Source organism: Arachis hypogaea, chromosome 20, assembly GCF_003086295.3.
Source record: "Arachis hypogaea cultivar Tifrunner chromosome 20, arahy.Tifrunner.gnm2.J5K5, whole genome shotgun sequence".
Taxonomy (NCBI): domain Eukaryota; kingdom Viridiplantae; phylum Streptophyta; class Magnoliopsida; order Fabales; family Fabaceae; genus Arachis; species Arachis hypogaea.
Genome location: NC_092055.1, coordinates 111,318,850 through 111,341,213, shown reverse-complemented (window position 1 = coordinate 111,341,213; position 22,364 = coordinate 111,318,850). Strand labels below are relative to the sequence as shown.

Sequence of the window (22,364 nt, the reverse complement as noted above, 5' to 3'; positions counted from 1 at the left end):
TCTGTATTCAGCTTCAGCCAAGAAGCGAGCTACAGTGTGTTTCTTCTTACTTCGCTAAGAAATCAATGAGTTTTCAAGAAAGAAACAAAATCCATACTAAAAATCTAGTGTCTGGACAAGTTCCCCAATCTAAGTCAGAGAAAACATTGAGTGTGAGATTGTTGGAGGTAGAAAATAACACTCCCTTGGCCGGAGCATCTTTAAGATATCGAAGTACATGCAGAGCGGCTTGGAAATATTTTATTGTGGTACAATCTAGAAACTGACTAAGCTTGCCAACTGCGAAGCATATATTCGACCATGTATTGGTGAGGTAAATTAAATATCCAATTAGTCGTCTATAAGGAGTAACATCATCAAAAGGAGTTCCTGAAGATTTAGATAGATGAGTTGTATAATCTATTGGCATGGAGGCTAGTTTTGCATTCATCTACCCAAACTCTTTAAGCAAGTCAAGTGTATATTTGCGTTAATACATGGCAATACACTGTTGACTTCTGGCAATTTCCAAATCGAGAAAAAATTTTAATTAGCCAAGATCCTTAATTTTAAATTTGTTATCCAAGAGCTATTTAATCCTTGTAATTTCTCTCTAATCATCTCCTGCTAAAACTAGGTCGTCCATATAAACAAGGATACATTTGAAGCCTGAATTAGATAGTTTAGTAAATAAATAACTATCTGATTTTGATTGAGTATATCTATCGTCAATGAGAACATAACATAACTTCTGATGCCACTGTCTACTAGCCTGTTTCAAGCCATATAATGATTTCTCCAACTTACAAACTAAACCAGCTAGCACTGTCAATCCTAATGGAGGTTTCATATACACCTCTTCTAGTAAATCTCCATGAAGAAAAGAAGAATTGACGTCTAATAGGTGGACATACCATCCTTTAGTAACAGCAATAGACAAAAGCATTTTGAAAGTAGTGATTTTGATGATTGGACTAAAGGTATCAAAGTAGTCAAAGCCTGTCATTTGAGTGAAGCCTCCAGCAACGAGCCTTGTCTTGTGGCGTTCTACCTCACCATTGGGTTTGAACTTGGTCTTGAAAATCCATTTGCAACTGGTTGCCTTCTTTCCAAAAGGAAGAAAAGTTAGTTTCTATGTTTTATTCTCCTTAAGAGACTTCAATTCAGCACTTATTGCCTTACGCTAGCAATAATACAGGATGGCCTCTTCATAATTTCTTGGTTCTGTGGTGGAGGATATAGCAACTAAAAAATCTTTATGCCTTATTGACAGTGTGTTGTAAGATACATAGTCAGAGATTGGATACTTCACTTCAAAAGAAGTTGGAGATTGCTGAGCTGAAACATTGACTTGTATGCAATAATACTCTTGCAAATAAGATGGCTGTTTTCTTTGTATGCATGATCTTCTAAGTTCATTAACCTTAAATGTGCTATTTGGATTACTTAATGATGTAGTAGGATTCAAATTATTTGCTTCAAAAATAGAAGGTTGGCAAAGAGAAAAATCATGAGATGCAAGTTCAAATGAGTGAGAATTGGGAGAAGATGATGCATGAGAATTAGATCCAGGTGCATGAGGTTCAAAAACGAGAATTTCTTCATTAGAATGCAAGGAGATCTTGTTTGTGAATTGTTTTTGAAATTAGAAAGAGTGTCCAAATTAAGCAATTTATTTGATGTTTCACTACTGCAAAAAGGATCCGAATGAAAATTCATTTCAAGATGAGAAGAATTAGAATTTTGAGAGTACAAATTTTTAATGCCTAAAGATTGATCATTTGGAGATAAAATCTCTTTGAAAGGAAAATATGATTCATAGAAAACAACATTTCAGGAAATAACAACTTTTTTGGTTTTAATGTCAAGTAAAATATAGCCTTTTGTCTCTGATTTATATCCAAGAAAGACACATTTTCGTGCTCTATGATTTAATTTCTTTCGATGAGCATATAAAGTGAAAGCAAAGGCTAAACAACCAAAAATCTTTAGAAATGTTAATTCTGGAATGTTGCCATTAAGAATCGGATATGGGCTATATTTGAATGTAACTTAGGGTACTCTATTAATTATGTAAATAGCATGAGCCACTGCATAATGCCGAAAACAATTTGGAAGATTAGAAGCAAATATGAGAGTCCTAGCTACATTTAGAATATCTATATGCTTTTTTTTCAATAATTCCATTTTACTGTGGTGTTTACACAACTTCTTTGATGTAAAATTCCTTTTTTCTGATAGAAAGAAGTTATCAAAAATTCTTAGCCATTATCAGTTCTAATGACTTTTACCATGATTCTCTTTTGTGTGTAAATCATTTCAACAAAATTTTCTAAAAGAAAACGAGTTTCAGATTTAGTTTTCATAAAGAAAATTCAAGTGAACCTACTCCTATCCTCAACAATGGTTAAAACATATCTATGGCCAAAAGTAGATAGTATGGCAATAGGCCTCCAAATATCAGCATGAATCAAATTAAAAGGAAATTCAGTTTTACTCAAACTATTAGAGAAAGGTAACCTCTTTTATTTTGCAAAATGACGTGGATCACATGGTACATCATTGTTTGGACATGAGATGAATGGATGCATTTTTCCTAATTGTTGTAATCTACTAAAAGAAATATGGCCTAACCTATAATGCCAAAGAACACTATGTGAAGTGTGTGGAGTATGTTTGTACTATTCTTCTGTCATAATATTCAAAACCTTTTCTTCTAATTTGCTAAAGTTAACAGCCATCTTTGCTTGAGTATTCATTGTATACAGCCCTCGCTTTTGATCAGTAATTCCAATCATCCTCAAGGTAGGTTGCTCCTAAATCTCACAATTATGAGCATTGAACATAAAACAACAAGATGAGGCATTAGTAACTTTTGAAATAGAACTGAGATTGCATTTAAAACTTGGTACATATAGAACCTTAATCAAATAAAAATCAACTGAGACGAAAATTATTCCACATAAGGTTGTAACAGTCTGTGAACCATTTGGCATGATAATTTTAACTAGATTAATATGTTTAATAGAATAAAAATGTTTAAGACTAAAGCAAATGTGAGCAGTTGCCCCAGTATCTAAGATCCAATCTTGAGAATTTAATTCAAAATCGGAAAGAGAAATGAGATGAAATATATCGACTAAAAGAGCATGAATGGTTGCCAAATTTCTATCATGAAGAGGTTCTTTATGTTGCTGGAATAGTGCACTAAGTGCTTCTTTCTGTCTATCCGAGAATATCCTATCCAAACTGATCTTGCCTATTTTGGATAACAGGTGTAGGGTTGCATTCTCCATTACTCGCAGCTACCATTGAGTTCACTGAATTAGCTGAAAGAGGTACTCCATTAGAGTGATTTGGTTGCAAATAAGGTGAAAAGCCATGCTTATGGTAACATGTATCCACCAAGTGACCTTATTTTTCACAATAAGAGCAAAGTTTGGGAGCTCTTTTAGTAGTACCTCTGTCACCTTTACCACACCCTCTTTCTCTTCCTCTGACATTGTTGGCCCAAATTGGCCTCTTTCACCTCCAGTATTGACAAATTTGGCACTGCCTTTGCTAGTCTGGTATGTCTCTCTTTCACCTATAGATTTAGTGTGAACAACATTCACTAACATTCTAGAATCTGGTTTAATGAGATACATCATTTGTCTCTCTTATTAAAAAAGTAGAGAAAAAATAATATTTACATCTAGAAGGAGCTTAAGCAATATAACATGGGAGTTGCATATTGGTCATTTAAACCTCTAAGAAAATGAATCATATAAGATTGTAACCTATATTGTCTCATTATGTCTAGTCCACAACTACAATTACTCAAACAAGCACAAATTGTTATGGGTCTAAATTCGTCTATGTCTTCTCATATCCCTTTTAGTTTTGTATAGTAAGAGGTGATGGATAATTCACCTTGCTTTGTAATGAACAAATCTTCCTCAAGCTCAGTAATTCGAAATAGATCACCCTCGTAAAACCGATGTTTGAGATCCTTCCAGAGTTCGTGTGTATTATCGCACCATAGTACACTCTGTAAAAACTTTTGGCTCAATGATCCATGTAGCCATGACAATACAAACATGTTGCAATGGTCCCAAGCATCATACGAATCATCTGTTGGAGCTGGTTTGAGTAATGTACCATCAATGAATCTAATTTTATTATTCAATTTTAGATAGATCCACACAGATTTGGACCAGGTGTGGTAGTTCAACGTGCTCAGCGGAGTGGTTGGAGAGCGATTTCAAGTGTCTCACTTGGGTGAAGGTAGTAACAACTTAAAGGATCTTGAAGAAGGCTAGTGTTAGATTGGAAGTGGCTTGAAAAGTTTGAAATTGGGCCATTATCTTTGCAAAGTTCTAAAAATCTGCTGGAGTAAAACTTTGCGTATCAGAATTCATCACATTTTCTGCCTCATTCGTAGTCATTGATGAATAAATTAGTCAGATCTATCTTTTACGAGCTACTCTCACTACAAATTCTCATATGTGGTGAAAAATTCACACTTTATTGCAGGCTCCATGCTCACCGCACCATGACAAAACTCTGTTCAAACTTGCAGAGTTGAGTGATGAAATGGTGGGGCAAGCACCATATGAGAGAGAGGCTCAAAAAGAGAAAAAGATAGTTGAGGGATGAAAAGTTTCATTACCTTTGTTATTACTATTATCCATATATATATATATATAAAAGTGCATTAGACATCCTAATCCTAATAAACATACTCTATTTAACAATCTATATATACCAGAGTACCTAATTAATAAGATAAAATACTATTTAATATATAACCTTAATTACACAACGAACAAAATACATTCGTAGCAAAAATTTCTTTGCTATGAGTAAAATTTTTTATAATATGTACAAAAATTTTCGTGCTATATCAATAAATTTGTATTTATATAAAAATTTTTGTGCTATGTGTTGAATAAATTTTGTGCTTTTCAATAAAAAATTATATACTAAACAAGTGCGAAAAAAGTTTTGTTTATTGAACTTGTACTAACTTAATTAAACTTAATTAAAAAAAATTTATACTTATAATATTGCCGGTATAAATATTTTACAACATGTGTTTTTTATTCTTTCCGATTTGTTTTAGAAAATATATTCTTTAACAATTCTCTTTTATAGTTAAGTAAAAAATTTAAAAAAGAATTTTAAAAATTTTTAAAAATAAATTGTCTAAATAGTATTTCTGGTGACTTTGCAATTAACATCTCTTTACTCTTAAACTTATCCTTATATCAATGGGATTTTGACCAAATCTTATTCACTTTGTGGTCTTTTACTTTTAATCCTTTTTAGGGTTTTTTATTCCTAGAATTTTATATGTATGACTATGTGTTAAACCTCAGAGAAAATTGGAACTGCATGAAAATCTCATAGTTCATAAATATTTTTTAATCGTCATTATTTCATATCTTCTTTTTGTTCTTATTCTTAGTCGCTTTTTTTTACACTTTTCCATAAATTTTTTCATATTCTTCTTCATGTTTCTTCTTTCTTTCTTTTATATTTTGTAAATATTAAATCTTACAATTAATTGACTCTAAAATTATTTATTCATCTACATATTTTAACAGAAATTAATATTTAAAATAGCTTCTGACATTAGATTTGTAACTCAATTTAATAGAAATTAATTAAAGAATCAAAGCAGAAAATAACTGAAGTAGCTTGAAGTTTCGAAACATATCCCTACTCTCTGCATGCAGATAATAATTGAATGGTTGACCGCTGGGAAACTTTCAAAACGAAAGTTGCGTTTGACAGGAACAAAACGCAGATTGTATTTGGCAGACTCTGTAACTGCATGAACACCACGTGTTGGAGGAGAACGGTGATGTAGTCTATAAAACGCAAATCGAATGCAAAACGGAGAAAACAAGGGTAGAAGAGTTAAAAAGCTTGCCGAAAGAGAGGTTATAGTGAGGAATTTTAACTTGTAAGGTTGTGCTGAGAGTTTGTGGGAGAAAGAAAAAGAGTAAAAAATTCATAATAAATATTATAAAATAAAAAATAATTTGTAATTTTACTAAATGTGAAGAACACATTATTGAATTTTTGGATCATTTTGAATGAGTAAGTAATTTTTTTTAATATTTAATGATTATATATATATATATAATCATTAAATATTATTTGAATATATATTTGAATATTATTTATTTGTATTATAATAGGTAATTTTATTATTATTATCGTTATTATTAACATTATTATTAGGGTTTATTATTGCTACTGTGATTATACTACTACTACTACTATTATTATTATTATTATTATTATTATTATTATTATATTTGAGTAATTATTATTATGATTAGTATATCATTATTTATTTATAATACTGGTTATGATAATGAGAATAATTTATTAGTATATTTTAATAATTAATAATACTATTTATTAATTTATTATTATTTTTTAGTGATTTATTATTATTTTTTATGATAATAATATTAGTGTTTAATAAATTATCGTTATCTTGTTTTTATTAATCATTATAAATATATAAGTAACTGTTATTATTAACATAGTATTATTTAAAAAAAATGTCACGGTTCATGAAAATAATTATTATTATTATTATTATTGTTGTTGTTGTTGTTGTTGTTGTTGTTGTTGTTGTTGTTGTTGTTGTTTTCTATTATAGGGAACAAGTTTTGGATTAGTTATGATTAGTATATTGTTACATGTTTATAATAATGTCTGTAATAAAAATAATAGTTTTTTTTATCATACTGTTATTTATGAATTATATTATTATTATTATTATTATTATTATTATTATTATTATTATTATTATTATTATTATTATTATTATTATTATTATTATTATTATTATTATTATTATTATCATTAATTTTTTTTGCAGGCTATCAGAAATTTGCTGTCCAGAAAATTAGATCCGCCAGAGACCTTTAACGAGTTAGCTGCAGCTTCACTAGCACCACTGGGTTTCAACACGTTTCGTGAGTAGGCAAACTGAGAGGTCATTCTGCACTACTGAGTGCCTTGGTCGAGTGATGGAGGCCGGAAACTCACACATTTCATCTTTCGGTCGGTGAAATGACAGTGACGATGGAAGATGTTACATATATTCTTGGCCTCCCGGTTAATGGGGAGCCCGTTACTGGTAAATCAGACAGCAGTCACCAGTTTTTGGTGGAGAACTGCATCGCGTGTTTTGGTCGGGAGCCTAGTCCGCAGGATCATGTATTGGGTAAAGTTAATCTAGCATGGGTCTGACGGTGCAGAGACACCGAGCCGTGTGACACGCAGGAGTCTATTGAGCGTTACCCCTGTTTCGAGAGTTACCTGAAACTGTAGGTCGATCTCGGACGAGATCTTCTATGCTGGTTGGAGATGACGTGTCCGACTTGTGGGCGGTGGCTGGAGCTGTCGTGTTCGACTTGTTGAACTAGTGATGCTGCTGATTCTTTGTCACCGGAGGGTGGTGGTACCTGCAAGGGACTCCGATGCTTAAGTTAGCAAGGGTATTAAACAGGTTTTTAGTAGAATCAGAGTATGAGTTATACCTGGGTGCTCCAGTGTATTTATAATGGTGTGGAGTGACCTTTCTGGGGTTAAGATAGTTATTTTATCTTATCTTATCTTTGAGGGAAGTCATCTTATCTTCAAGGGAACCGCCCTTATCACTCTAGGCTTGGGCTGCCTTTGGATTTGGGTAGTGTTCCTCTGTTTGGGCCCTCTTGGGCCTCTGTAGTGATTTGGCCGAACTCTTTTAAAGAGGTCGGGTAGTTCTGTCCTAAAGAGGTCGGTCGATTCAACCCGGGTCGGACAACTCGACCCAGGGTATGAACAGTACCCCTGCTCGAGTGTGGTCTTCCTTTTTGAGGTCGAGTCCTTAGTTTTAGGACTTCAATCCTTCTTCTGGAGAAGCCGAGCTCAAGCATTGTCGATTTCTTCTTTGTAGAGTTTCCTTTTGAATGCGGAACGTTTTTCTTTTTTCTTCTTTTAATTTTTGGAAACGCGCGTTCCTTGCCTTGAGAACGTGTGATGGTTTTTAATGCCCCATTAATTCTTTAATGTTCCATTTCTTTTGCCTCCCGCTTTCTCATTTCATTTTGAATTACACCAAAGCTTTCTCTTTTCTATTTCTCTTTCTCTTGCTCGCTGTAACTTCCCCATTTCTCTTTTATTCTTTTGTTTCGTTTGTGCCTTTTCATTCTCTTGCCCCCAAGTTTTCACATCTTCGTGCCCTCCTTGGAGTGGTTGTTGGTGTGGGCTCGCCGTTCATCTTCATCGCCTTTCTTACTTTTACAGGTTGGTCCTTTTTTCTTCTTCTTTCTTCCCGCACTATTTTGTACTTGAAAAGTTTTGATCTTTGCTTGGTTTCGTGTTAAAAAAGTTTGAATCTTTTCTGCATTTGTCGTGCATCTGCTTATCACTATAATGTGTGCTTTGGGAGTTTCTTCAATTTTGAATGATCCTTTTTTCACGTTCGACGTTTTTAGGGTTTTTGCATGCCTTTATTGTTTCTGATTTGTATCCTCTGATTTTGAATCTGCATGTCGTTACTGAGGCTTATGAACTGCTTAATTCTGAAGAAGATTGTGCCTTTGATGGTTTCTCTTTGTCTTGTTTGATTTTGATAGCTTTCTTTGCTGATAGACTTTTTGACTTGCGACTTTCTTCTCAGAGTGTTGTTTGTTGGAAGAGGATTATTTTCTTTGTTGAGAGATTTGTTGGGATGTAGTCTTGTAGATTTTTCTGAGTCCTTACTCTGTCATTGCCTCCAAAGGATGCCCCTGGACCTTGGTGTGCGTCTTGGGGTTTTCCTTTTACTGTTTGTATGCTTGAGTTATGTTTGTCCGAGCTGATTTCTTTGATTTTGCCCGAGCTGCTTTGGTTGGTAATCTATTTTCTTTTCTTGCTGTAGGACTAGTTGACCATGTCTTCTCGTAAAAATATTGTCGAGACATCTTCCAAGGTCCCTAAGGGTATGTCCGACTGGCTGGACTCCCTCGTCCTGATGTGTGTTTCCGTAGTTAATTCTGAGTTTTGTGTGGAGCTTAGAAAACATCACCGAATCTGTAGTAGTAGGGATCAGGAGAACAACTATGAATTGGTAGCGCCTGACTCTGATGAAAGGGTTTGCTTCCCAACTCTGACCCAGGGGGAACGCCCCTTCTTTTATGCTTACGACTACTTTTTCAGCCAAATGAACATCACCCTTCCTTTTACCTCCTTTGAGACCGACTTGTTGTGGTCGTGCAACGTAGCTCCATCCCAGCTCCATCCGAACTCCTAGGGTTTTATCAAGATCTTTCAGTTACTTTTCCAAGAGTTGGATGTCAAACCTTCTCAAACTCTCTTTCTTTATCTTTTTGTTTTGACTAACCCCGGGATTTCTTCAAAAAAGAAAGCTTCTTGGATTTTCTTTCGATCTGCTCAAGGACATAAAGTGTTTGCTATGTATGACGAGACCTTTAGGAACTTTAAGAATTACTTTTTTAAGGTCTGAGCTGTTGAGGGAGCTCGACCCTTTTTCTTAGAATCGAATAATGAACCTGCCTTCCGCTTATGTTGGCAAAAGAATGTTGTGGTATCTCGATACTCGTGGGAGATGCTTGACAATGTCGAGCAAGCTTTTGTGAATGTGTTGGAAGATATTTGGAGAAAACCTCCCCATCTCGATACAAAGAGATTTTTGGGGGACCCCTCTCTTGTCCGAACTGCGCTGGGTAGTGTCCGACTTCTTTTGCCCTTGTTTTATTTGCTTTTGCTTCTTTTCCTTCCGATTTGTAACTTGCTTTTTGGTTGATTTATTTTTTCAGAGATGGCAAAGACCAATGATTCCATGAAAGCCTTCAAGAAGGTGAGGAAGGCCACTGCTGTCCATAACATCTCGGCAAAAGCTGCAGGGGAAGGATCTTCTCAAGTTCCTCCTAAGAAGCTGATCTTGAGCTCTACTGGGCCGACGAGGATGATTCCAACTCCTCAGGTCTATTTGGTTGATCCTCCCCTGACTTCTGCTGCTACTTCTTCTACTGTTGGCCCTTCTCCAAAAAGACAGAGGACTGTCGAGCCCTTCAATTTGGATGCCCCTGACTTTGATGCTGTTGGGTTTGTTGATCAACAGATTGCTCCTTACGGTGTTGTTCCTACTGACGATGTCTCTCTTCTTCGTCATTTGGAGTTTATCACTCGGAGCAGTATTAAGATGGCACATATGGGGGCGGCTTTATATCGAACTGCCCAGGATCTTCCCATTCATGCGACAAAGGCTTTTATGGAGGAGGCTAAATCGGAGTTCGACAGAATCAAGGGGTTGAAGGAGGAGCTTGAGATGAAGGTGGCGAAGCTGGAAAAAAAGTTGGAGGGTGACAAGACTCGGGCTACTGCTGCGATGGCTTCTGCGAACTTGGCTGAGGAGATAGCACTGAAGCATAAGGAGAGCTATGTCCTAACTTATGGGGAGATGATAGAGCTCAGGTAGAGGTTGGAGTCTACTCAGGCCGACTACACCGAGCTCCAGGGTCATCTTGTAGGTAGCGTGAATGCTGCTTATGAGAATTTGAAAGATCAGGTTCGAGTTCTTGCACCCGAGCTCGACCTCACCCTATTTAGCTTGGACAACATTGTAAAAGATGGTAAGATTGTTCCTGATGACCCTGATGATGATGATGTAGATGTAGACCCTCCTCCTGTGCCATCTGCCAAGGCCCTTGCTGTCCCGGCTTCTTCAGTTCCTGCCAATGAGGTCGACCAGCCCGAGTCTAACCCTGACGTCCAGATCTTGAACCGGGATGATGGGACTGTAGATGCAGTACCCCTCCAGACTCGTCCCCCTTCTCCCCGAGATACTGCTACTGGGGAGTCCTTGCATCCATTATAGTTTGTTGTATAGCCCGGTCTGTGGGCTTTTTTAAACTCTTATTTTTGTATCTGGTGGTTTATTTAACTTTGGATATTTTAGTTGATTTTCTTTTAGCAACTTTATTTTGAAAAAAAACAAAGTAGTTTTTCTAGCTTCTTGGGGTCGACTTCAGGCGGCCTCTTGAGTTTGTTATTGTAGCAACTTTGTTTCTTTCGTGATATTCTTGTCTGCATCTTTTTGACACTTTTCTGGAATCTTGAGAGTGCTGGAATCTTGCTGTCTGACCTCCTTAGATTGCCTTTGTACTTTATTTCCTACTTTAGTTGGAGCTAGCTTTGTTCAACTAGACTTTTTTGCATTCTTTCATACAATACTTGTAGATTGATTTTATTGAGGTCATGGCTTTCTGGGTCCGACTTGAGTTGCATGCTTTCTGTTGGCGGACTTCTTCGTCTCGGTCCCTTCTGAGTTATTTCTAGTAATCCATTTTATTTGGACCTTTGTCAGGTCTCTTTTATGGATTACTATCTATAACTTTTGTAGTTTTGTTGGGCTGACTTCTTCATCTCAGTCCCTTCTGAGTTATTTCTAGTAATCCATTTTATTTGGACCTTTGTCAGGTCTCTTTTATGGATTACTTTTTATAACTTTTGTAGTTTTGTCGGGCCGACTTCTTCATCTCGGCCCCTTCTGAGTTATTTCTAGTAATCCATTTTATTTGGACCTTTGTCAGGTCTCTTTTATGGATTACTTTTTATAACTTTTGTAGTTTTGTCGGGCCGACTTTATCATGTCGGTCCCCTCTAAATTATTTCTTGTAATCCATTTTATTTGGACCTTTTCCAGGTCTCTTTTATGGATTACTTTTTATAATTTTTGTCGTTTTGTCGGGCCGACTTTATCATGTCAGTCCCCTCTAAGTTATTCCTAGTAATCCATTTTATCTGGATCTTTGTCAGGTCTCTTTTATGGATTACTTTTTATAACTTTTGTATTTTTGTCGGGCCGACTTTATCATGTCGGTCCCTTCTAAGTTATTTCTAGTAATCCTCTTTTTTAGGGCTGGCCAGGCCTCTTTCCAGGGATTATTTTTTATAACTTTTGTTGTTGTAGTCGACTGGTCCGACTTTTTTATGTCGGTCCGTCTTTAAGTTATTTCTAGCAAACCATTTTTATTGAGGCCTCGTCAGGTCTCTTCCTATGGATTACTTTTTGATAACTTCTTGCATTATTCTGTTTTTGCCGCTTTTTATCTTGCCAATTTTGTAGAAATTTGAGATCCTCGATTGGTCGACCTTTGATGAATTCGGTTTTCATCTTTGTTGATCTTTATCGCGATCGAGTAGTGAGTTTGGTTTTCACTTTTTGCCGATATGTAGCTTTATAATCGGACGATAAATTTTTGCATTTCAGATTAATGCGTCTTAATAAAGAGGATTTATAGAAAATCTGAAAAAACTTTATTCGAAATAGAAAATATGCAAATATATACATGTGGGTGTTTACCCCTCTAAGCCGGGCAATTTTATAGATCTTGACTTGGTGCCTCGTTAAAAAATATTTTCAGGAAAACGAGTGCACCTTGACCTAAGATCTTTATTACCTCTAACTATAATACCTTCTTAGGTTGCAGGCATGCCACGACCTTGGTAGCTCTCGCCCTTCTAGTTCGGACACCCTGTAGTAGCCTTTTCCCAGTACCTCTGTGACTCGGTAGGGTCCTTTCCAGTTAGCTGCTAGCTTCCCCTCTCCCGGTCGACTTGTTCCGATATCACTTCGGATTAGGATGAGGTCGTTGTTGGCAAAGCTTTGTTGTACTACCTTCTGATTGTATCTTGAGGCCATTCGACGTTTTAATGCCTCTTCCTTGATCCAAGCTCTTTCTCAGATTTCTGGAAGTAGGTCGAGTTCTTCCTTTTGAAGTTAGGAGTTGGCCTCTTCACTGTAGTGGATCACCCTGGGCGATCCTTCTTCGACCTTCGTTGGGATCATTGCCTCCATTCCGTAAGCTAATCGGAAAGGTGATTCCTTTGTGGTGGAGTGTGGAGTTGTCTGATATGCCCATAGGACTTGTGGGAGCTCTTCAGCCTAGGCTCCCTTCGCGTCCTGTAATCTCCGTTTTAACCCAGCCAGTATGACTTTGTTGGCAACTTCTGCTTGTCTATTAGCTTGGGGTGTTCTACGGATGTGAATTGGTTCTTTATTTTCAAGTCGGACACCAATTTTCTAAAGCCTGCGACTGTAAATTGAGTGCCATTGTCTGTGGTGATAGAGTATGGAATCTCAAACCTTGTGACAATGTTTCTATATAGGAACATTCTACTTCTTTGAGCAGTGGCATTAGCTAGGGGCTCTGCCTCAATCCACTTTGTGAAGTAATCTACCCCAACGATGAGGAACTTGACATGTCCTGATCCTTGGGGGAAGGGCCCAAGGAGGTCGAGTCCCCATTTTACGAATGGTCAGGGTGAGGTTACACTGATGAGTTCCTCTGGTGGGGCGATGTGAAAATTAGCGTGTTTTTGACATGGTGGACATGTCTTTACGAACTCTGTTGCTTCCTTTTGTAAATTTGGCCAATAGAATCTGGCTTGGAGTACTTTTTTGGTGAGAGCTTGTGCTTTGAGATGGTTGCCACAGATGCCACTGTGTATTTCTTCTAAATCTTCCTTTGTGTTAGAAGTCGGCACACATTTTAACAGTGGTGTTGAAATTCCTCTCTTGTATAGAGTATTGTTTATGATGGTGTAGTATTGTGCCTCCCGTTTTAATCTCTTTGCCTCCTTTTTATCTGCAGGGAGTATTTCTGTTTTGAGGTAGTTAATTATGGGAGTCATCCATCCTTGATTCAGGCCGGTTAAGGCTAGGACATTTTCTGCTTCCAAAATTGATGGGTTATGTAGTATCTCCTGAATGAGGCTTCTATTGTTGCTTGCTGGTTTGGTGCTGGCTAGTTTTGAGAGTGCATCAGCTCAAGCATTCTGTTCCCGGGGTATGTGGCGGACCTCGTATTCCCCGAGTTGTCCGAGCCATTCCTTGGTTTTGTCTAAGTACTTTTTCATGGTGCGATCCTTGGTTTGGTAGCTCCCTGTTATTTGCGAGGTGACTACTTGTGAATCGCTAAAAATGATAAGCTTTTGAGCGCCGACCTCCTTAGCCAGCTTCAAACCAGCTAGTAACGCCTCATATTCAGCCTGATTATTTGAGGCAGGGAACTCGAACTTAAGGGAGAGTTCGATTTGGGTTCCCTGATTGCTTTCTATTATTACGCCTGTCCCGCTCACGGTCTTATTCGAGGAGCAGTCTACGTAGAGATTCCATTCTGTAGGGATTTTTGGGGTGTCAGTAAACTCTGCAATGAAGTCGGCCAGGTACTGTGATTTGATGGCTGTCCGCACTTCATATTGAATGTCAAATTTGGACAACTCGACTGCCCACTGTAATATTCTTCCTGCCAAATCTGTTTTCTGCAAAATACCCTTTATGGGTTGGTTGGTCCGAACCTTGATGTTGTGGGCTTGAAAGTATGTGCGAAGTCATCAAGACGTTAGTATGAGAGCATAGATGAATTTTTCTATTTTTTGGTAGTTCAGTTCGGAGCCTTATAGTGCTTTGCTGATGAAGTATATAAGTTGTTGTCCGCTTTCGTCCTCTCTAACGGGTGCTGAGGCTACTGCTCAATTTCCTACTGCGAGGTACAATACAAGTGGTTCTCCTTTCCGTGGCCGAGTTAGAATAGGTGGTTGTCCCAGGAACCTTTTGAAATCCTGGAAAGCTTACTCGCATTCCGTTGTCCATTCAAACCTCTTTCCCTTCCTTAAAGTGGCATAGAAGGGGAGAGATCTTATTGCTGATTCGACTAGAAATCTGGACAAGGCTGCTAATCTTCCATTGAGTTGTTGTACCTCTTTGACACAGGTCGGGCTCTTCATGTTGAGTATAGCCCGACATTTATCCGGATTTGCCTCGATTCCTCTTTGTGTGAGCATGAAACCCAAGAATTTGCCAGCTTCTACTGCGAAGGTGCATTTTGCAGGGTTAAGTCGCATACCATGCCTTCTTATAGTGTCGAATACTTGGGTGAGGTCGGACAGTAATGATTCCTCGCTTTGTGTCTTTACTAACATGTCGTCCATGTATACTTCCATAACTTTCCCGATATGGTCTGTGAAGACTTTATTCATTAATCTTTGATAAGTGGCTCCTGCATTTTTGAGTCCGAATGGCATGACGACGTAGCAGTAGTTTGCTTTTGGGGTTAAGAATGAGGTTTTTTCTTGATCAGGTGGGTACATTGGGATTTGATTGTATCCCGAATAGGTGTCCATAAAAGAGAGGTATTTGTATCCAGAGGAGGCATCCACCAGACGTCGATACTTGGGAGTGGATAAGGATCTTTTGGGCAAGCTTTGTTGAGATCGGTGTAGTCAGTGCACATCCGCCACTTCCCATTTGATTTTTTCACCAAGACGATGTTGGCTAGCCATAGTGGGTACTTGACTTCTCTTATAAATCCTGTCTCTAGTAGAGCTTGTGCCTGTTCTTCCACAGCTTGGGATCATTTTGGCCCGAGCTTTCTGCGTCTCTGCTGTACTGGCCGAGATCCTGGGTATACTGCCAGCTTGTGGGACATTAGTTTGGGGTCTATGCCCGGCATGTCTACGGCCTTCCATGCAAAGAGGTCAACATTATTTCTTAAGAACTATATGAGGGACTCCTTTACGTCTCCTTTTAGGATTGTTCCGATATTGGTTGTTTTATCTGGGACATCTCCGATCTGGACTTTTTCTATTTTGCCTTCAGGTTGTGGACGAAGTTCTTCCCACCCTCGAACTCCCCCGAGTTCGATGGTGTGGATTTCTTCTCCTCTGCCTCTATGGTTTAGACTTTCGTTGTAACAGTGGTGCGCTATCTTCTGGTCTGCTTTTATCGTAGCTATCCCTTCTGTGGTTGGGAACTTCATGCACAGATGTGGAGTTGAGACTACTGCGTCGAGATGATTTAACGTTGTCCGACCTATCAAGGCATTGTAGACTGAACTCACATTGACCACGATGTAGTCTATGTTGAGTGTTTTTGACTGGTTTCCTTTTTCAAAGGTTGTGTGTAGTGAGATGTATCCAAGTTGCTAGATTGGAGTGTCTCCTAGCCCGAATAAGCTGTTCGGGCATGCTCTGAGTTCCTTTTCCTCTAGGCCGACTTTGTCAAAGACGGTTTTGAATAAAATGTCAGTCGATCTTCCCTAGTCTACCAGTGTGCGGTGGAGATTAGCGTTGGCCAATATGATAGTGATGACCATGGGATCGTCATATCCCGAGATGATGCCAGCTGCGTCCTCTTTAGTAAAAGTGATAGTAGGGAGGTCGGGTGCTCCTTCTCCTTCCTCGACATGATATACTTCTTTAAGGTGTCTTTTGCGAGATGATTTGGAGATTCCTCCTCCCGCAAATCCTCCGTGTATCATGTGAACATGTCTCTCCGGGGTACGAGGTGGTCGTTCAGTTCGTCCGACGTCTTTGTCCCTTCTTCTTTTCTTGGCTCATCGGCTTTGCTGGCTAAGTACCGATATAGTTTTCCCTCTCGTACCAGTTTTTCTATGACATTCTTCAAGTCGAAGCACTCATTGGTGGAATGTCCATAGATTCGATGGTATTCACAGTATTCTGTCCAATTTCCTCCTCCTTTCTTGCTTTTGAGTGGGCGAAGTGGGGGTATCCTTTCAGTATGGCATACTTCTCGGTAGACATCTACAAGAGACACCCGAAGAGGGGTATAATTGTGGTATTTCTTGATCTTTTCTCCATGCTGATCTTCTTTTTTCTTGGACTCTTTATCCTTATCTCGAGAGGAGTAGGAGAATCCGGACTTTGAGGTCTCTCCTAGCCGAGAGTTTTCCTCCATGTTGATGTATTTCTTTGCTCGTTCTTGCACTTCATTCAGAGATGTGGGATGTTTTTTTGATATGGAGTGACTAAAAGGTCCCTCTCGCAAGCCATTGATGAGACCCAAAATGGCTGCTTCTGTTGGTAGATTTTGTATGTCCAGACATATTTTGTTGAATCTTTTCATGTAGCTACGGAGACTTTCCCGATCTCCTTGCTTGATCCCTAGTAGGCTTGGGGTGTGTTTAGTTTAGTCCTTCTGGATGGAGAATCTGGCTAGAAATTTTCTGGCTAAGTCGTCAAAGCTTGAGATGGACCTGGGGGGCAGATTGTCGAACCATTTAATTGCTGTTTTCGTCAAGGTAGTCGGGAAGTTTTTGCACCGAGTTGCATCTGAGGTGTCGGTGAGATACATTCTACTTCTGAAATTACTGAGATGATGGCTGGGATCTGATGTGCCGTCGTACGAAGTCATGTCATGGGTTTGAAGTCCTTTGGGATTTTGGCCTTCATGATCTCTTTGGTGAATGGGTCTTGATCCTTACGGGGGCTATCTTCCTGATTGGATCGGATAGTTTTAGCTTTGAGGTCGGCTTCAAACTTTAGGAGCTTGTCCTCTAGCTCTCGGCGTCGCCTAGCTTCCCTTCGTAGGTCTCTCTCAGCCTCCCCTTGATATTCAACCTCTTTTTTGAGTTATTTGAGGCGATCTTGGAGTGCCTCCAGGACTCCTGTGTTTGGCGAGTTCTTATCTTTGTTAGGCTGAGAAGTATCATCTAGTGTGACCTCTGCATTCTTGTGCGGTGTTCTATTCTCCAAATCAGAATTGTGGTCGTTGTCAAGATTGTCCGCCATGATGATGGGATGACTTCCAAGTTTCCCGGCAACGGCGCCAATGTTCCGAGGGTTACCTGAAACTGTAGGTCGATCTCGGATGAGATCTTCTATGCTGGTCGGAGATGACGTGTTCGACTTGTGGGCGGTGGCCGGAGCTGTCGTGCCCGACTTGTTGAACTAGCGATGCTGCTGATCCTTTGTCACTGGAGGGTGGTGGTACCTGCAAGGGACTCTGATGCTTAAGTTAGCAAGGGTATTAAGCAGGTTTTTAGTAGAATCAGAGTATGAGTTACACCTGGGTGCTCCAGTGTATTTATAATGGTGTGAAGTGACCTTTCTGGGGATAAGATAGTTATTTTATCTTATCTTATCTTTGAGTGAAGTCATCTTATCTTCAAGGGAACTGCCCTTATCTCTCTAGGCTTGGGCTGCCTTTGGATTTGGGTCGTGTTCCTCTGTTTGGGCCCTCTTGGGCCTCTGTAGTGATTTGGTCGAACTCTTTTAAAGAGGTCAGGTAATTCTGTCCTAAAGAGGTTGGTCGATTCAACCCGGGTCGAACAGCTTGACTCAGGGTATGAACAACGCCCGGGATCATATTTTCTGCGTGCTCAGAACGGTTGTGTTTTCGGATAGGTGGACTACTTCATTGAACTCGAAGTTTCTGCCACTACTTCGGGATTTCCATCGGATTTCAGGATACAATTGGGGGGCAGCCAATCTGGAACATTTATACAGATCGTTGTGTCGTGCATTACGATTCAAATGTAACGAAATGGATGGGCCACTCATACTACTTTTTCTGTGGATGTGGGAGTACATGCCGCTCCTGGCGCCTATTCCCCGCGATCAGCTCGTCGATGTTGGGGTTCCACTTGCGCGACGGTATTCTTTTTAACTGTTGTTATTATTAGTGTTATTGTTATTATTAGTGTTATTATTATTAATAATATTGTTATTGTTTAGGTGGAGCCATTAGCGTCGGCATACAAGATACATACGAAAGCCTACTGCGCATTTTAGGCGAGGACTCGATGACATGGGAGTCAACGACGTAAGTTGTAACCATTTATCTTAGGCTGCTTATTCACAATAATAATTTTACTTATCGACCTTGTGGGTACTAATGTGCAGTTTATATGGTGCCGTATATGGGAGTTGTGGTTCCGGATGACTTTGCGATCCATTTGTTTATGTGCTCCACACAGTCGTCGTTGGTGTCATTCGAGTGTGTAGAGTGGCACCCGACAGACTGAGTTAGACGACAGTTCAGTCTATAACAGCTTCCACCAGGCCCGACATTCAATATTGGTCGTGATCATTGCAGCCGGTTGACAGGTCCATAGAACCATGACTGGAGAGCAAGGAACATCTAGTGGGTTCTGCGGGAGCGAGTGCTCTGGGGATGAGTGGTTCCGGTTTGTACGATATTGGCGGTGCGAGTATGCCAGATGTTGGTGCTTCTAATGTTAGTGATGGAGTGGATGCTGGAGTACATCAAGGTCGTCCGTATAATTTACGGACACAGATCGCGCCACCGGATAAATACACCCCATCTTTGTATTCGAAGAAGGCGCCGAGGAAGTAGTCTATTGTTTTATCTTATATTGTATATTTAGATATTTTTTGTATTCGTGTTCTTATTCTATATTTAGCTTTATTCTCGAATAACTCTGTTTGAGATTAGCCTGTTGCATTTTTAATCTAAGTATTTATTTATTATTCAGTATTTAATGCATACATAAATAAACTACGGAATAACATAAAAATCTTACATACTACTTTAAATTGGATAAAAAAATTACATAAAATGTTACGTTAAAATGTTTAACCACTATTGACCTCTGGCGGAGCTTGGACCAGCGCGCTGAGGACATCGGCTGCAGCTATGTCCCCCCCCATCCACAAATAGTACACCGATGCGGACCACGCATATCCTGCGAATCCATCTCATTCAAGTAGCGGGTTGACTTCGGTCTTCCTTTTGTCGCGCGGCTCAATGTCCAATTGGTGATCACCTTCGCTCCTTCATATCTATCCCACGTAGATGGGTCACCCATGGAACAAACTTGCCTCTATACACCTTGCAAATTTTAGACATATTGTATATGTTATGCACATACACTTGCCAATCAAGATGTTGGTTAGCGCAACATGCAAGAACGTGGCGACATGGGAGTTGCTCAACCTAGAAATGGCCACAGTCACAGTGTTGTTGCGCAAGTTTAACGGTGTAAATAGAACCATCTTTCATTTCTCGAACCTCAAACATCTCGTTGCACCTGTCGAACCAATTAACGACAATGTTTCCTTCACGTCGAAAGCTTTCTTAAACTCTTTTGGTAGTAAATTCTGAATACGTGAATCCATTGCGGACATGCTCATGAGCCTCGGCGCTCTTCTGAGTAAACAATTCGTTCAGCCGATAGAAAGTAGACCTAACAACGGCAGTCACAGGAAGGTTGCGTGCACCCTTCAGGACATAATTTATGCACTCTACCATGTTTGTGGTCATATGTCCCCAACGATGACCCCCGTCAAATGTCAACACCCATTTCTCAACATCAATCTCATCGCACCATTGAGTATATGCTTCACCTCGCTCTTTAAGCCGTTGGTAGTTTTTGTTGTACTCCTATTCCGTCCCAAAATAGCTTGTTCACCAAACCGTGAAATCATAAGCAGAAGCCACAATATTTCCATGAATAGGACTATAAACAGTGCATTTAAATACCTGTGTTAACCACGAGTTTATGCAAATACAGAGCTTTGAACATACTTAAGAAGTTGGACACGATGTGCCTGATGCAGAACATGTGCCACGCTCTTGGTGGTGACCATGCACCGTTACTGCGAGCTATTGCTGCGTCGATGGAGTTATGGCGGTCATAAATAATTCCCACGCCATCAATGGTAACAACATATCTCCGCAAATTAGTTAGAAAAAACTCCCACACGTCTACTATCTCACCCTCGACTATTGCAAATTCAATAGGCACAATGTTTTGGTTCCCATCTTGTGCAACTGCAACTAGAAGTGCACCTTTATACTTTCCGTACAAGTGTGTACCATTAACCTGCACCAATGGCTTGCAATGCCTGAATGCCACAATACACGGATAAAAGCTCCAAAAAACATGATGGAGAACTTTTACACCTTGAACCTCCTCATTTTCACGGTAAATTTTTGCAACAGATTACTACTTTGCCAACCAAGCCTTATGGTAACTTACAGTGTAGTTGAATCTCGACTGAACTTCTGCAATAATAGACTTCACCTTTATTGACGGGTCCGCTTTAACCAATGGCCTGATGGCATCTGCAATTGTGTCTGAGTCCAACTTGGCATGATCTTGTGAAATTGTGCCCAATGGTGCACGTGTGTTTGCCATTGTATCTCCTGATCTCCCAACACTCCTTCTTTTGAATCAAGTTAGCTCGGATAAGCAAATCGCACCCTGCACCATATACCTTTGCATTTCGCATAGAATGTTTACGGCTCAGACTCATAAACAGTGTAATCAACTCCTCTAGAGATAGTGTAGCTTTTGATTGCAGATATCACCGAATCCCTAGAACCAAATTCTATTCTGACACTAAACTCACCATCTTCCACCGTAAAGTCGCCTTCACTTACGACATGCGATCCACCAGTAGTCGGAAAAAGCAAATAAAATTAATGGTAGTGGTAACTTTAATTAATAACCATAAGATAACATACCGATATTTGCATACTCAGGAAATTCTGGTGCAGGCATGGCTTCGAGATCCAGAGTCCGCATAAAAGATGAAACTTCAAAGGGGTGCTAACTTACGATCGAATTTGCCTCATTTTGTTTTGCCGGATTGCCTGCCAAGTCTCCATCCTCGTTTTTGTCATCGACTTCATAGTTGGCTTCAAACTCCTCTTCACTGTCGTTGTTATCTTCTTCCCAATCTATATCCCCGATTTCATCAATGTTGACATCGTTGCCAACCGAATCCATCCCCGTATACTGTTCAAACTCAATGTACAGCTCGATCATCGGCACGTGAAATCAGGTTTGTTGATAAATACAGAAAATAAGTTGTATACTTGCGTCGTTAGTGATGGACATTATTTGAAACTATATCAGCCCACCGAATACTTGTACAGGATTTCTGTATAAAATGTTGCTCACCCTTTTCAAAATGTGACTTTGTATGTTATCACATAGACCACTTTGTAACTCCACAAAACTGATGGTGCACGGAATAGAAAACGATAAGGGACATTCACAAACAAAAGTCACTCCTTCGTGTGTGTTTGGTATAATCCCACCATTATAATATACTCGCAAATTTACAACACCTTCCATAACCTCAGCCTCACCTAACTCGACTTTTTTGACACAGTTAATTGCCAAAAAAGCACACCACTATGGGCTTTATGCAAGAAAGAGTAAGAGGAGAAGTGAAGATGAAGATGAATGAAATTGCGCTTCATATTTATAGGCAAAGTTGTGGATTAAAATATTATTCTGTGTACAAAACGCAACCTGCGTTTATGGGCTTCAAAAAGAATTTGAATTTTGTGGCTCTAAAAATGCAACCTCCATTTAGCCTACACAAAAAAATGAAAATCTCAAAACGCAACTTGCGTTTAGTATGTTTCAAAAAATAAAAAATAAAAAGTTCAGAACGCAGCATGCGTTTTACATCTGACACCATAGTAGTGCAATTTTTTTCCACACATCCATTTCATGGTGTTACACCTTATTTCTTTCCAAAATAAAAAAAAAAACCAGCCTCAATTTAATCCTCTAATTTTTAATGAACTCAAATTATATCTTAAAATTTTA

At 39.1% G+C, this 22,364-nt stretch overlaps 1 protein-coding gene across 1 annotated transcript; it reads right to left on the bottom strand.

Moving 5' to 3' along the window:
- Positions 1-19,732: 19,732 nt before the first annotated feature.
- LOC140183153 (uncharacterized) lies at positions 19,733-20,936 on the bottom strand. Its single transcript, XM_072231174.1, has 4 exons — positions 20,778-20,936; positions 20,289-20,621; positions 19,905-20,179; positions 19,733-19,826 (listed from the first exon to the last, which is right to left on the bottom strand). Exons 1-4 carry the CDS (start codon positions 20,934-20,936, stop codon positions 19,733-19,735), a joined length of 861 nt encoding a protein of 286 aa, XP_072087275.1.
- Positions 20,937-22,364: the final 1,428 nt, after the last annotated feature.